General features: G+C 35.4%; 1 protein-coding gene across 1 annotated transcript in view; it reads right to left on the bottom strand.

Annotated features, from left to right (window-relative positions):
• LOC140152403 (ral GTPase-activating protein subunit alpha-1-like) overlaps positions 1-14,626 on the bottom strand; it is a 210,080-nt gene that overhangs the window by 7,042 nt on the left and 188,412 nt on the right. Inside the window, exons 28-34 of the mRNA XM_072174709.1 lie at positions 14,307-14,417; positions 13,466-13,534; positions 11,963-12,088; positions 10,062-10,230; positions 7,882-7,923; positions 1,388-1,461; positions 302-505 (exon numbers count right to left, since the gene is read on the bottom strand). Coding sequence (XP_072030810.1) covers positions 302-505; positions 1,388-1,461; positions 7,882-7,923; positions 10,062-10,230; positions 11,963-12,088; positions 13,466-13,534; positions 14,307-14,417 — 795 coding nt within the window. The remainder of the gene's footprint in view (positions 1-301; positions 506-1,387; positions 1,462-7,881; positions 7,924-10,061; positions 10,231-11,962; positions 12,089-13,465; positions 13,535-14,306; positions 14,418-14,626) is intronic.

Genomic DNA, 14,626 nt, shown 5'->3' with positions numbered 1-14,626 from the left:
TGCTCAAGTGAAGCTCAAGTGATCCTTGAGTAGTACTGCCATATGAACAAGACATTTTGCAATTCTCGAGCACTGAGTATAACCTATGACCTTGGTATGATGGAATGTTTACATATTTTAAAGAGTTTAATACAGTGTGCCACTAAAGAGGTCACTTGTTAGCTTCCGGTTGCCTTGGTTGCAATTCCAAAGCTGACTTGGGCGAAATTTGAGGATTTCTAGTAGTGTGGACATGCACTTGGGGATTGACTTGGGAATCACAATTCTCGAAAAAGGCTACTTTCTACTTCATAATTCTCACCTTGGAAGGTATTTGCACAATAGACACTATGGCATTGTCATTGAAGATGAAAAACTGCATGTTAGAAGACTCAAAGACTGCCGGAGACATTTCATCCAAATCAAAGCTACTCTGATCATCAAATTCATTGACTAGTGAGGTGACACATGCCGGGCCTCCTCCAAGAGGGAAATGATTGAGATGATTGATAAGATGACACATAACCTGAAAAAAATGAGTAAAATAAAATGATGGACTTGTAAAACTTGTGTTTAATGTGTTAATCTTGTATTTGAATGTATTTACTAGTGCTGCCATCGACATGCATTATGTCGACATGTTGTCGACATCAGAAAAAGTTGCCAATGTCAACATAAAATTTGGATTACATCATTTATCGACATTGTTTATGACAGATGGTACTTACGAAATAGCGTTAAAATTAACTACAAATCTTAAAAATAACCATGTCTTACGTTTAGTAAGTAGATTCACTGACTTGTACTTTAGCTTATGTAATGCATTAAAGATGATATGTAGAATATGCATTTACTGTGGTATTTTTTGTGGTACATACGATTGTTTCTCCTTTAATATTTTATTTAATGAGTATGACTAGGGTTAAGGTTATTAATTATTTTAAACTGTTGTGATTTGGTAGCATCTTACGAATGGTAGTGAGCTTTGGCAAAAATTGCATTGCTCAATTCATAACGAGCATGTAGAAGAATGCTGAAACAACAACACTTTTGTAAAACGTACATAACTCATTAACAACAATAAATTAAGCAAGTTGGCAAAGTATACGATTTGTAGAATGAACTTTTGCAAAACATCAAGGTGTTAATTTTCAATAATATATTGATATAGATAATGAAAATCGATTTTAGGTTGCTTCGACCAACAATACCTCGTCTACCCTTAAATGAAATGTGTATAAGTATTGATATACTAAAGGATTCATTCAGTAACTATACAGCTGTACCCCATCTCTCAGAGTGCCTTTTGAGATGAACACATGCACAGATACTTGGGATATTATTATTATTATTTACTAACAATTGTTCAAATAAGTTTATAGTTAAGGCAACAAAATGTTTAACTTACAGTTTTGGCAGCAAGGCGAATGATGGAAGAGGACGGATTGGTGGTAGGTGTTGAAGGGGCATTCCCAAAGTGTTCTGAAATAATATATAGAAAAAAGAAACATTACCATTAATAGTACCAAAATTGATAAACTATTGAAAAATATGCAAAAATCTGCACCTTCAAAACATAAAATTGATGCAATTAAAGTATCTTTCTCAGATAAATTAAAGACACAATAGGCTATTCCATTTGAAGTCCACACCACCCCTGTGGAAGATTTAGCTACAGTCTTGACCTTGACCAATTACATTTAAAAAACATACTCCCCCTATGTAAGATATTTCCTAAATCTTCCACAGGGGTAATGTGGATTTTAAATGGAATAGCCCAATGTTCATATTTCATACACAATCCCTTTGTTTAGCTAATTTTATAAACATTTATTCTGTGCGTTTTTTACACTTTGGGGCTTATTCATTTTGGAAATCATCAAAATTATTCATTTTTTTGCACCTTTATTAGGGCTCATATTGAAATACCCTACCACACTTTCACACAGAAAGAAGGCAGGATTCCCCTCGCTAAGCGCGCGCCTCAGGAAAGCTCGGTCATAAAACGGATGGATTATATGCATCAGTGATACACCCTGCCTTTTGAAGTGGTCTGGTGACAAGGATTATAATAAAAGTTTATCAAAGACTGGCAATTTTATTGATTGTTGAACTAATTGGCTCATCGCACAACCCAGGAAAGCGCGCTCCTAATTTAATTGGATAATTGCAGTGTTATAATCACACAGGATTTTAACAAAAGAAAGCTAGCACAGGAAAGCTGCAGGATGGCGCACACCTTCCTGTGTAAGGGAATATGAGCCCTTAGTAGCATAGATGTGCTAACACAGCCTGTTACTGGTTAAGTGGAAAGTCGTGTATTAAATATAAAAGAGGACATTCTACATGAAATTGTAATGGGGTTTCAACTTTGTCAATACTGCTACTTTCCTCATTTTTTGCCAAATTTTTCATTTCAAAAGTACCTAATGTCAATTTTAATGACTTACATTTTACTTTTATATTTATACTCAATTTTGATTTTTGCACACTTTAGCTGGATCACTGAATGGACCATTTATTAGAAATGATTTGAATTGGTCTGCTGCCTTTATGGGTAATTAATTTACTGACATTAGTACTGCTTGTATTTCCTTTGACCAAAAATTGAAAACCTTAAACTACCTGTTACAATCATACAACACAATCAAGATTTCTCTCATTAAAACAAATTTCTAGTCTGTTTACTCCAAACATTAAACATGTATTTGATAAAATCACACAAGTATTTTCCCCAAGGTACTTCACTTTCATGATCGGCACAAAATAGTAGAAATAAAATAAATTTGTTACAATGATATAAAATTGTGCTAATGGGCAACAGCTACTTTATAATACTCATACTCAACTAAAAGCAATTTAAAACAGCAAATATACTTAACTAAAAGCAATTTAAAAAGTAAATACTTAATATCTACTTACACAAGATGAATAAGTCAATAATCAGCATAATTTGCAAGTAAGTCAATGTCGCTTGAGTTATTTTTGATAGTTTTAAGTACTTACAAGTATTGTATTAGCATTATAATCCACATTTCACATAAATATTTGTGACAAGTATGGCTTCAGCAAACAAATCATACTGTTATAGCCAAGGTTATCGGAATAGCTTAATAGGTTTTGCATACGTTGCATATAGAAGTGAATAGCTGTGTTCATATTGTCGGACGTTCGCCCTGGCGGAACTTAGTCAGCTCAAGTTGCTAGGAGTAGCGGTAGACACTGCCATGAGTAGTGGCAGTGTGAACGATGGTCAGTTCTGCCGGGCGTACATCTGATGATTTACTCCTGACAAAAGTGAGGAGTAGCGAGGTAGGTAAATACTTGGTGCAACTGGTCGGCGTGGTGCTAGGAGTAGGCTAGGTGTGGACACAAATATTTGTGGAATTTTTATCAATGTTAGCAAAAGTTTATGCCGGGTGTAACTCAAAATGTAGACCCGACTAATGTGTCTGTATAATATCAGTATAATAAGGTTCGTGGCAGAAATTGTAGTTACGATTTATGATCCATTATTTTTACTGGAAGTGCCATAACATCTCAACTTGTTTCTTGCTGCCAACAGCCTCATTTACTCATGTTGGGTCACAAATGTTACTGATAAATATAGTAATGTGACGTGATCAAAGTGAATGAGTCACATGTTGCTAATATTGTTTTTGAGATATTGACAAAAACAGCAAATTCTTTTGTTTTATATTGGTTTCAGCCATTGATAAATTGCTCATGACTCGATAACCAGAAGTACAATTTTGATGGGGTTTGCATCAAAATGTAGCATTCGTAAACTGCCAGAAAATGACCTAAAAACATGCGACTCATTCCCCTTGATAATCATGTCACCTATGATAAACTGCTTGAAGAAATTAGTTGCTATATTAAAAGGAATATCTGTGATTTGCCAAACCCGAAAATTAATCAAAATTCAGGATTTTTGCATTTTCGGAATAAGCATCAATATGCTACTGGAGTGGACAAATGGTAAATGTAAAATGTGAAAGCAATCTGACAGAGAAAAAATCTGACATGCAAATGATGATTTTAGTACTTCCATATTTTATTTTTCTTATCATGCAAGTGAGGCTGTGTAATCCAGTATGGTATGGTGTGAGAGGTTGCGGATTCGAGCCCTTGCGATGATTTAGTACGCTCTTGTGGAAAAAAATTGAGTTAGCTTGAAATTCCCTTGGACAAGGAACTTACTGCTAATTGTTTCGTAGTAACCTGTCCGAAACTCAGGGAGTTGATCCTGGCTGTGATGGCCAATTGTGGAAAGTCTAGGGTGTGCGCTACTAAAGCTGCTTAGTCCCCGAGTTGTTGTTTAATGGTTTATTATTAGTAATAATGGTCAGGGAGGTTTACTTTTCAGTCAAAATAATGAAGTAAAATACAGATGAATATGGGGGATTTCCTGTCATAATTACAATATTAATTCAAAATTGCTCTGTTGTATTACAAACAAAATAAATTTGGGTGACTCCATTTCTAAGGTATAAGTCGGAACATCTGTAAACCTTGCAAATGTGCTGAAAGTCAAGTTTGGAAAACAAAATAATCACTTTCTTTTTAAAAGATTGTACATTATGGTATTAAGTTGGCCTGAAAAGTTATGCGGCCATATTACGAGGGTCATTCAAAAATTTCACATCTCTGCTATCTTACGTGCCAGGCAATTGAAATTACCCATGATTATACTGTTCAATCTAGGCTATAAAATAAAAGTTATTTGATGAAAATGTGATTTTGGGTTGTTAAGATATGTTGGTTAAAGCGAATGCAGATTTGGTACATCATACACGGTAAAAAATTGAAGCCAAATGTTTAGTAAACATGCATATTTAATAAGCTTTGGATAATGTCCATAAAAATGTTTTAAAGATGTAGTTGTCCAACTACTTACTCAGGATAAACCATTTGGTCCTATATTTGAGTTCCCTGACATGCCTTGGGACTTCAAAACAATATGTAATATGGTTTATATGAGAAGAAAAACATCAAAGCGACAAACAGACAAACAGACACATAAATGTTAGTCAAATTTGGCAATTCAAAATTATTTTAAGCAATGGATGCATCTAGACCTGGAAATAATATGATCAGTTTGTTAATAACCTTGTATATACTTACAAAATACAAAAACTATCCATAAGACTTCATTTATTTGATTTTAACTTATGAACCAAATGATACACAGTAAAACTGTACTATCTGCAAGCATTAGATATTGATTAAATAATTTGAACAAAAATAAAGCAATTTAATCATTTTCAGAAATAAATCTGTATTGACTTCTACAGATGTTGGTAACCTTTTAAATCAAAATTAGCCTTTCTTTTCAGACCATTTCCGATGTACCAAATCTGTATTCACTATAACCAACACATCTAAACAACCACAAATCACATTTTAATCAAATAACTTTTATTTTGTAGCCACGATTAAAGAGTATAATCATGAGTAATCTAAATATCCTGGCACATTATAAGATAAAAGAGATGTGATGATGGAGGTAGAACTTTTTGAATGACCCTTGTATAATGCAAAAATGAAATTATGCAGATATGAAGTTTAAGAACAATGTCTAGCTACTCAGTGATCTGTTTTGTTTGAAATAAAAGGCTGTAGCTTATAGTAGATCATCCCTGTTAGTTTGTGTACTTGTTTGTGGTTTGCGTCCATCACAACTCTTTTACATGACATCACATAATATATATATGTAGTATGAGTGTGTAAATACTCAAGTCAATGGTGTACTGGGTAAAATGTCAAAGAGCGGCAAAATTGTCCTGATGATCTACTACTAAAATGACATATCCAGAACAAATACATTTATGTTCAAAGTACACATAAATCTGAATGCTAAAATGGGCCATAATGTGGGAAATTTTGGCCTAAATTTTGTTCAAATTTGTACCAGCATTTCTAGCCTGGGGCAGCAACTTATCTCCCATGTCGCCAACTGAAGTTGATTCCTGATTGGTCAATCAAATCAGGTGACAAAACATCTCATTGGCTGACCTAGTAATGTTTCAATGTGCACAGTAGCTATTTTCCACAAAAAAATACAATCTATAGTTTAGATAAGAGTGAAAGATCTGTGATAGTAAAAAATAGTGCAATGCAATACCCCAGAACATGATCTGGCCCCAAATTACTTCATTACTGCCAAACAAGATGTATTAATTATGCACATCATCCTCGCTGATATGCACTCTTCACTGTCAGCTATATACACCAGGCAAAAAAAAGAAACTTGTCAGTTATAGTCATCCTTGCTGTTCAACAACCTTATAATTTTGGATTATTCTGAAATATACATTTTGTTAATTCGACTTTGCTTTCTCATTTGACACCCTGTTAGTGAGAATCGAACAAGAATTGACCAAACCCCAAAATCAAAAGTTGCAATTTCAACAATTTTCAATGGGAACGCATCGTTGTATTGCACACAAGCATGGGCCAATCAATAAAGCACGCAATGTATTAACAGACACAATTGAATGGTTAAAATTGCAACTTTTGATTTTGGGGTTTGAGGTTTTGGAGGCACATATCTTGGTCAATTCTTGCTCAATTTTCACGAACAGGGTGTCAAATGAGAAGGCAACGTCCAATTAATAACATGTATACATTTTTTGTATTTCAGAATAATCCAAAATTATCAGGTTGTTGAACAGTAAGGATGAATATAACTGACGAGTTTCTTTTTGTGCCTGGTGTAAATATTGGCATGTTTTTATGTATCTTGGTTCATACAAAATGTAGATTACAGAAATTAGGGGACCAAATCAAGATTAAAGGTCTTATTGATTCAACTACCAACTATACTAGAAATTTAAATTGAATGAACACAGCATGACGATTTTTCGCGTACACTGCGTGATGTACGCCAGTGTGAGCGACTGCGTGCACAACGCAGAAGTGATTCCAACCACAGCAGCTGATAGGTGTATCCCATCATGCTCTGTAGTATCATAGTAGAACTGCACATATGCCATAGAAATTGTACACAAAATCCCTCACTTCAACTTTCAATTACTCTCTTATATCAGAGGAGCTTAGCCTTTCGTTTGAAAAAATATGATCTCTAAAGTATTGTGAAACTATCTATAGCTCTCAATATTTAAGCGCTCTTACTTTTATTTTGTATGTATTTGCTATGGAGCAAGCAGATAAGACTGCAATGCATGATGGGATACTCCCTTCAGCTGCTGTGGATTCCAACCATGCCAACTCACTCATGATTGTTTAGTATTTTAATTATTGTATCCAAGGTTGTGCGTTCGCATTGTAGTTTGAAATACGCTATGTCTACAATCGCAGTTGGATCACATACAGCTGTTGGAAGCTGTGTTCATTCAATTGAAATTTCTGGTATAGATATCACCATGATAGTCTGCAAATTATGCAAGAATTACAAGAATTACATCTCTCCTACATAAGGGACCGTTCACAAACAAGGGGGCCTGATGCAAAAAAAATTTCACCGCGAACATTTTTCGGGCCCCCTTGATATGAAAATTATGGGTCAACCCCGTAGAAAAGCATATAAACTTAATTTTTCCAGGAAAATTTGTGGTCATTTTTTTCAGGCCTCCCCCCTTAGGAGGGTCAAAATTTTTCAGGGCCCCCTTTTTGCATCAGGCCCCCTAACAAGCGTTTGTGAACGGTCCCTTATAGTTGCATATTAGTCTACATATACTTCTACTCGAGGCATCAGATAGATATCACCATGATAGTCTGCAAACTACGCAAGAATTCCATTTAGCTGCATCACTCCTACATAATAGCTGTGTATTAGTCTACTGTATACTTCTATTTTACATTAGTTAGAAGAGGGAAGATGTGTTATTAATGGAAGAGCCCATTAGTCTGCAGAAACGTAAAAGTATAGCAGCTCACCTGTTGGCACGAAAAACACAACATCATCTAACTCATCTAAATCTTGAAGAGGAAATCATAAACAAATAAGGCATTCAAAATTCAAAAATGAAACTCAAATGTTGCTTTTTGTACAAACCATACTGCATTATGTTAAGTGCTGCTGTTTAAATACTAACTACCGTATTTCGTCAAATAAACGCCCCAGGGGCATTACATTTTCCCAAGGGGGGGCACATTTATTCAAGGTCAATTTTAGAACGATAATTCCCGTTAAAATCATTAGGTAAACTTAAAATTCACGCTAATATGACGAACTATGAACTAGAAACACTGACTTCTGGTTCACTTCCAGGTTTCCAATCCAGATTTTCGCCAATTATTGACGCTATTATCGACCATGTGGGCAACTTGGTAAGCTTACTGCACAAGATATCATGGAAATATCAGCATTTTTGAAACATCTTGGCTGAAAAAGTGGTGGGGGGTGTTTATTTGAGGGGGGGGGGCGGCGACTATTAGACGAAATATGGTATATAAAAATTAAATTAAAAATGCAAATATTTGTTTTTTAAACTGAAATTGAAAAGGCAAAAAAAGCTGCGATGCTTCTTCCCAATGGTCGATTCCAGATGAAATCCATACACCCCTATTGAAGACATGACCTTAAAATCGCCCACACAGGGGATGTAGATTTCAAATGGAGTCACCAAAACAGGTAACCCCATTTGAAATTCACACTCCCTCTGTGGATGATTAAGGTCATGTCTTCCATAGGGGGCGTGTGGATATTATATGGAATAGGCAAACTCTACAAAATAAGTATTACTGTGCAAATACAAACCAAAAATGCAAATGTTTCTTTTTAAACTGAAATTGAAAAGGCAAAAAAATGCTGTGATGCTTCTTCCCAATAGGCCTATCACTGTAAGACTTTTGCTGTCTTGTCTACAAACGCCAAGTATCTACCCTTAAAAATTCAACAGGAAAATGGGTATGATCATCTCCCTCTGTGAATGTTAAGGGATGGGGTATGAAACGTTTGGACAGTATTTATTATGGGACATTAGAGCACATCAGACATATCGAATTGCATTCTGAATACGAAGAATGTCCTTCTGATATCAAATAATTTTGATTTTTTAAAATTTGAAATGTAATACACATTTTATGGCAAATGATTAAAAATTGATATTTTTTATATTTAACAGTCCTCGAAGTAAACTTTATAAATCTGATGATTTATACTTAAAGTGTATGTAGTTGGTATGAAAAGCCGACGATCAATTGAAAATTTTGACCATTTGTATTGAAGATATGGATTTTTCCCCCAAAACACAAAAAAAAAAAAAAGAAGGTCTTTTTGGGAAATTTTTTTTTTTGATCGTGGGCTTTAAAAAAATTTACTTTGAGGACTGTTATATATCAAAAATATCGTGAATTTCAAAAAATGATTTGATATCAGAAAGACATTCTTCGTATTCAGAATGCAATTCGATTATGTCTGATGTGCTCTCATGTCCCACAGAAAATACTGTCGAAACGCTCATTCCAGATCCCTTAAAACAACTCTACTATTTTAAAGTTGTTCTTGATTGCAGATCACTTTCTAGTGCACCCTCAATAATGTCAAGGCCAACTTCTTCACAAGTATCATGTACACTAACTCCTACTGGAAGAAATATGACAAGTATTGGCATATAAGTACAAATATGTGACCAGCTCCAACCAAACCCGGAACAAGTCGCCAGACATGTTTTTGAGTTATAGGCCTTTAAAGATGATATTCCCATAAAAAATATTTCATGGTATTTGACTGTGGGACAAATGGACTTTCAAATCCTTGAAAGACCTTATTAAAAAGAGGTTTATTTAATCAATACTTAACAGTTGAACTATGATAATCCCTATTCAATCCTGTGTCCAGCAGGAAAGTAATTGGCTCAATACTCAGAATAGCAATTTGGCAAAATTGTCAAGGTATCATTTACAAAAGTATCCATATCTTGAAAAGTGTTGGTAGTATTTATATACTTTTGGTATCATAAAGTTTATTGTCTAGTGCTTACATTTTTATTCAAATCATGACATGTCAAAAATGCAACTTGTTCCTGGTTTTATCAGAGCAGGTCACATATTGTATAAATTGTTACTCTACATACAAGCATTCTATAATACTGATAAGCATATAAGATGCTTACCTTCATCAAATATTGACGGATCGTTGACATCCCCTTGTATGGGATTTTTAGTTCTAATGCCATCAGTAGTTGTCTGGCTATCCTTGACACCATCCAGATTGACATCATCCTGTGTGCCCATCTCACTAGACAGGCCTACTGGAATGCCTTCAGCTGCAGTTTGTAAAACCTATACATCAGCAGAGAAAAATATGATCATGATTTAAGGGATCTAGAATGAGCGTTTAGACAGAATTTTTGTGGGACATGAGAGCACATCAGACATATCGAATTGCATTCTGAAAGCGAAGAATGTCTTTCTGATATCAAATAATTTTCATTTTTGAAATTCACGATATAATACAAATTTTATGACAAATTATTAAAATTTGATATTTTTCACATTTTTGATATATAACAGTCCTCGAAGTAAATTTTATAAATCTAATGATATATTTCTTGTGTATGTAGCTGGGAGGAAAAGCCGACGATCAATTGAAAATTTTGACCTTTCATATTGAAGATATGGATTTTTTTCCCCAAAAGACCTAATTTTTTTTGTGTGTGTTTTGGGGAAAAAATGCATATCTTCAATACGAAAGGTCAAAATTTTCAATTGATCGTCGGCTTTTCATCCCACCTACATACACTTTGAGTATAAATCATCAGATTTATAAAGTTTACTGCGAGTACTGTTAAATATCAAAAATATCAATTTTTAATAATTTGCAATAAAATTTGTATTACATTGTGAATTTCAAAAATCAAAATTATTTGATATCAGAAGGACATTCTTCAGATTCAGAATGCAATTCGATATGTCTGATGTGCTCTAATGTCCCACAATAAATACTGTCCAAACGTTCATACCCCAGCCCTTAAGACTTGATGCTTTATTTTTATGAACTGCATTAGGCTCACTGAGGGAAGAACTCATGCCAGAAGATTGAAATGTCTTCATCAGTAATTTGTGAAATCAGCAGAGGAAAATATCATATTTTTAGACTCTATGCTATTTATAATTTAAAAAAAAAAAAACTTTATTAGGCTCACTGTGGGCAAAACTCATGCCAGAAGATTGAAATGGCTTCATCGGAAGTTTGTGAAAGCTACCAATTGCAAATTATATTGTCACATTACGATCTTCATTTACAGTAAGAAATTAATATTGAAAAAGGCTCCTTATTTTTTACTTGAGAATAACTGGAATGATTTCAGATGCAGTTCATAACTAGAATTTTGCGGTTCTCGACCTGCACGGTTCTCGACGCAAAGCGTCGGCCGCAATGCCGCCACCTTGATGCCCATCATTTTTACCGGTGCAATTTCACTTGACCCCAAAATGACCTAAACATTATTTGCCTCACTAAGGTGGCCGTTCCCACCAAATTTCATGAACCTGCAGCAGTCTATGGCGATTTGACCCCAGATGACCTCGAATGACCCCAAAATGACCTTGACATTTTTGCCTTGTTTCAGAGGTCGTCCCCACAAAATTTCATGAACCTGCGACAATCTATGGCAATTTGACCTCAGATGACCTTGGATGACCTCAAAATGACCTTGACATAAAAATCTATTCATCAGAAGAGAAACATCTTTCAATCCCCTCAAATTTGATGTGGGTAATAAGTAAAGATTTCTACTTTCCTTTGATCATGATTGAAAGCTCAAGTTACCAGATTAATGGTTATGGGTTTTAGGCAATAGTTTGATCTTTCGATTGACCATCGATGCTTGGTTGGTCCTTATCATTTATGAAATTAATCAATTGATTGTGATGTTATATGAAATTTTGCCTGTATTTGATATTGCTCATTAATTCTGATTAATTAGTTGATAATTCTTTATTAATAACAAGTATCGAAGCAGTATTGGTGGTCGTTCCAAAGATCAAACTAATTCTGGTTCTGGTGCTTTACCTGGAATACAATCTCAAGCAGAATTCTGTCCATCTGGTTGTGTTTGTTCTCCACTGTTTCTAATAAAGCACACAAGGGTAAGGCCATACACCACTCCAGAAGGCAGAACAGCAATGATACCACAAGCTATGGAAGAAAATATGACAGGATATCAAAGTTGTCATCATATGAGGGGTGGAAGCATTACTCATGACAATATTGGCCTATCACTTGACACATGGTGCACAATTACCATTGATCATACTTCCTATACTAAACGCAGAGAAGCAAATTTCAAATGCAGCATTTTGAAAAACCTTTGAAGGATCACAGTACGAATATCATTTTTTTTCCTTCAAATAAATCAAAATGATTTTTGAATACACCAGTGGCGTGCGTGGGTCATCACATTGGGGGCACCAACCATGATTGGGGGCACCGGGTCTGATTAGGAGCACAAGCCGTTTTTCGCAATTTTCCTACATGACTTTCTAATTTTTGCAATCGATTGGGGGCACATGCCCCCCGTGCCCCTATGACGCTACGCCACTGAAATACACAATATCCACACACACACACACCCCACTCGCGTAGGCAGGAAAACGAGGACCTCATTTTTCACTTGATTTAAAACATACTAACCGAAGACTCACACATCCGTTCTTAATCGCCATACCGTGGACCTCACTCATACACACCAGACCACTTACTATCCAACCATGGCCCGTCCTATACCACCCATAGATGGACCTGTTTTAAATGCATTTTTACGTTATTTGCGATGTCTTGGATATATTTAAAACACCGAAGACGTCCACGGTCACCGGGTGTCCTCATTTGACATGTGTGTATCCTTGTGTGTGTCGTTTGCCTGACTACGTAAACGCGCCCCCACACACACATACCACTTCAATTTGTACTATCCAACTGTGCGTTTCGATTTTATTTGCTTCACTGTGGAATCTAGGATTTTACTGCACAAGTGTAGACCTGACCCTAAACAGGCAAATTCCAGTCAATATGTGTATGTCCATATCAAAACGATGTACTTGTCGGCTGCTACTTGTGTCTCATTTCACATAATAGGTAGGAATAAATACCAGACTCATCTCAAGTCGTGAGGTCACTTCAAATCATCCCAGAGTCACATGGTTTAGGAATACAGAGAGCATTGCTTAACCATGTCACTTGGGGACAATTTGAAGTGATCTCCACTTGAGATGAGTCTGGTATTTATTCCTAGCTATTATGTGAAATGAGACACAAGTAGCGGCCGACATGTGCATCGTTTTGATATGGACGTACACATATGTTCTTTTGCAGTTTTGAAAAAGACATCGTCTAGGAGCCACGGCTGATCGCAAGTCGCGTCCAAAATTACCAGAGATTAATCCTCATTTGCCGGTATTTACAAATGTACCCCGTCAAAAATGCACCCCCACACAAATGCACCCACCTAAAACACACAATTTATTCACTAACACCCATTTATACTTGTGATCATTAAACAAATCGTCAACATACCTTTTTGTTCTCCTCATGGTCTGAGGTCTCCACACTATGTAACAAGTTTGATATTGTGTTGGCAATAACCTAAAATATCAGGAAAAAAACAAAAAAGAACTTATTTTCAAAATAATAGAAACACTTTCTTCCATTCGTTAGAATCAAAACCATCATATATTATCATGATTTTAATATGTTGCTATCAGTCATCTCCACACAAAAATTAGTACTTTTCTTAACATCAGGATTAACTCCAGTTTCTTGACACAGGGGCTTTAAACGATCAAATCTGCCATTTTATTTTAAGTACACTTACAAAGTCACAGGTGTTTGCGACTTTGTAAGTGTGCAAAGTCACAGGTGTTTGTGTTTTTAGCTGTTGATTAGTTATGCTCCTGTCACAAATCGAATGGTATTTTATAGTAAATCTGTTATTGCTTGTCAATGTTTGTTTTGCGTTCTTTTTATGTCCTGCTATCTATCATCCGCCAAATGCGTTAGGTGATGTTTGCCGAACATTGAACAAATACACATTGGACATACATTAGCAGGATTATTACTGGCCACAACGCATAGAAAAACGAACCAAAATCTGACGAAACGGCCATGTTCTTTGCAAATATGTTCCTGTGAGGTCCCCACCCCAAATCTTCTGCAGCCACAGGATAAAATATTTGTGTATACGGCGATGTACGTTGACCCAGTCCGTTTATGTGTGACAAGGCATTACATGGTTATATTAGTTTGTTATCAGTGGGCTAACATCAACTCTGTTATATTTTCAAATACATCTAAGAGTCAAAACAGATTCTTTTGCCTTTTTTTCTGCCCTCAGCAAGTTGTGGAGTTGTAAGCTTACCTCAATGATTTTCTTGGGCACTTCTGGTAGCGCTCTTCTTAACCTCTCTGCATGGTCACATAATAACAGCAGCATATCACATGCTACTTGGGCTACACATTTATTCTCACACTATCAAGGAACAAACAAACAAACAAAACAAGAATGGTATAGCGTTAAACATAGCAATATGTTGGTTCGACTAGGTAATGAAACTATATGACAGCAAGGAGCTTTTTAGATTTTTGATAGATTTTATTTTTGCACTTTCTTGGTCAATTTTGGATCCAAGAATTTCAAAGAGGCAAAAACTAAGAGTTCTTAGGTTTTGACAATTCTAA

This window comes from Amphiura filiformis, chromosome 5, assembly GCF_039555335.1.
Source record: "Amphiura filiformis chromosome 5, Afil_fr2py, whole genome shotgun sequence".
NCBI classification, from domain to species: domain Eukaryota; kingdom Metazoa; phylum Echinodermata; class Ophiuroidea; order Amphilepidida; family Amphiuridae; genus Amphiura; species Amphiura filiformis.
This window is presented reverse-complemented; position numbering and strand designations above follow the sequence as displayed.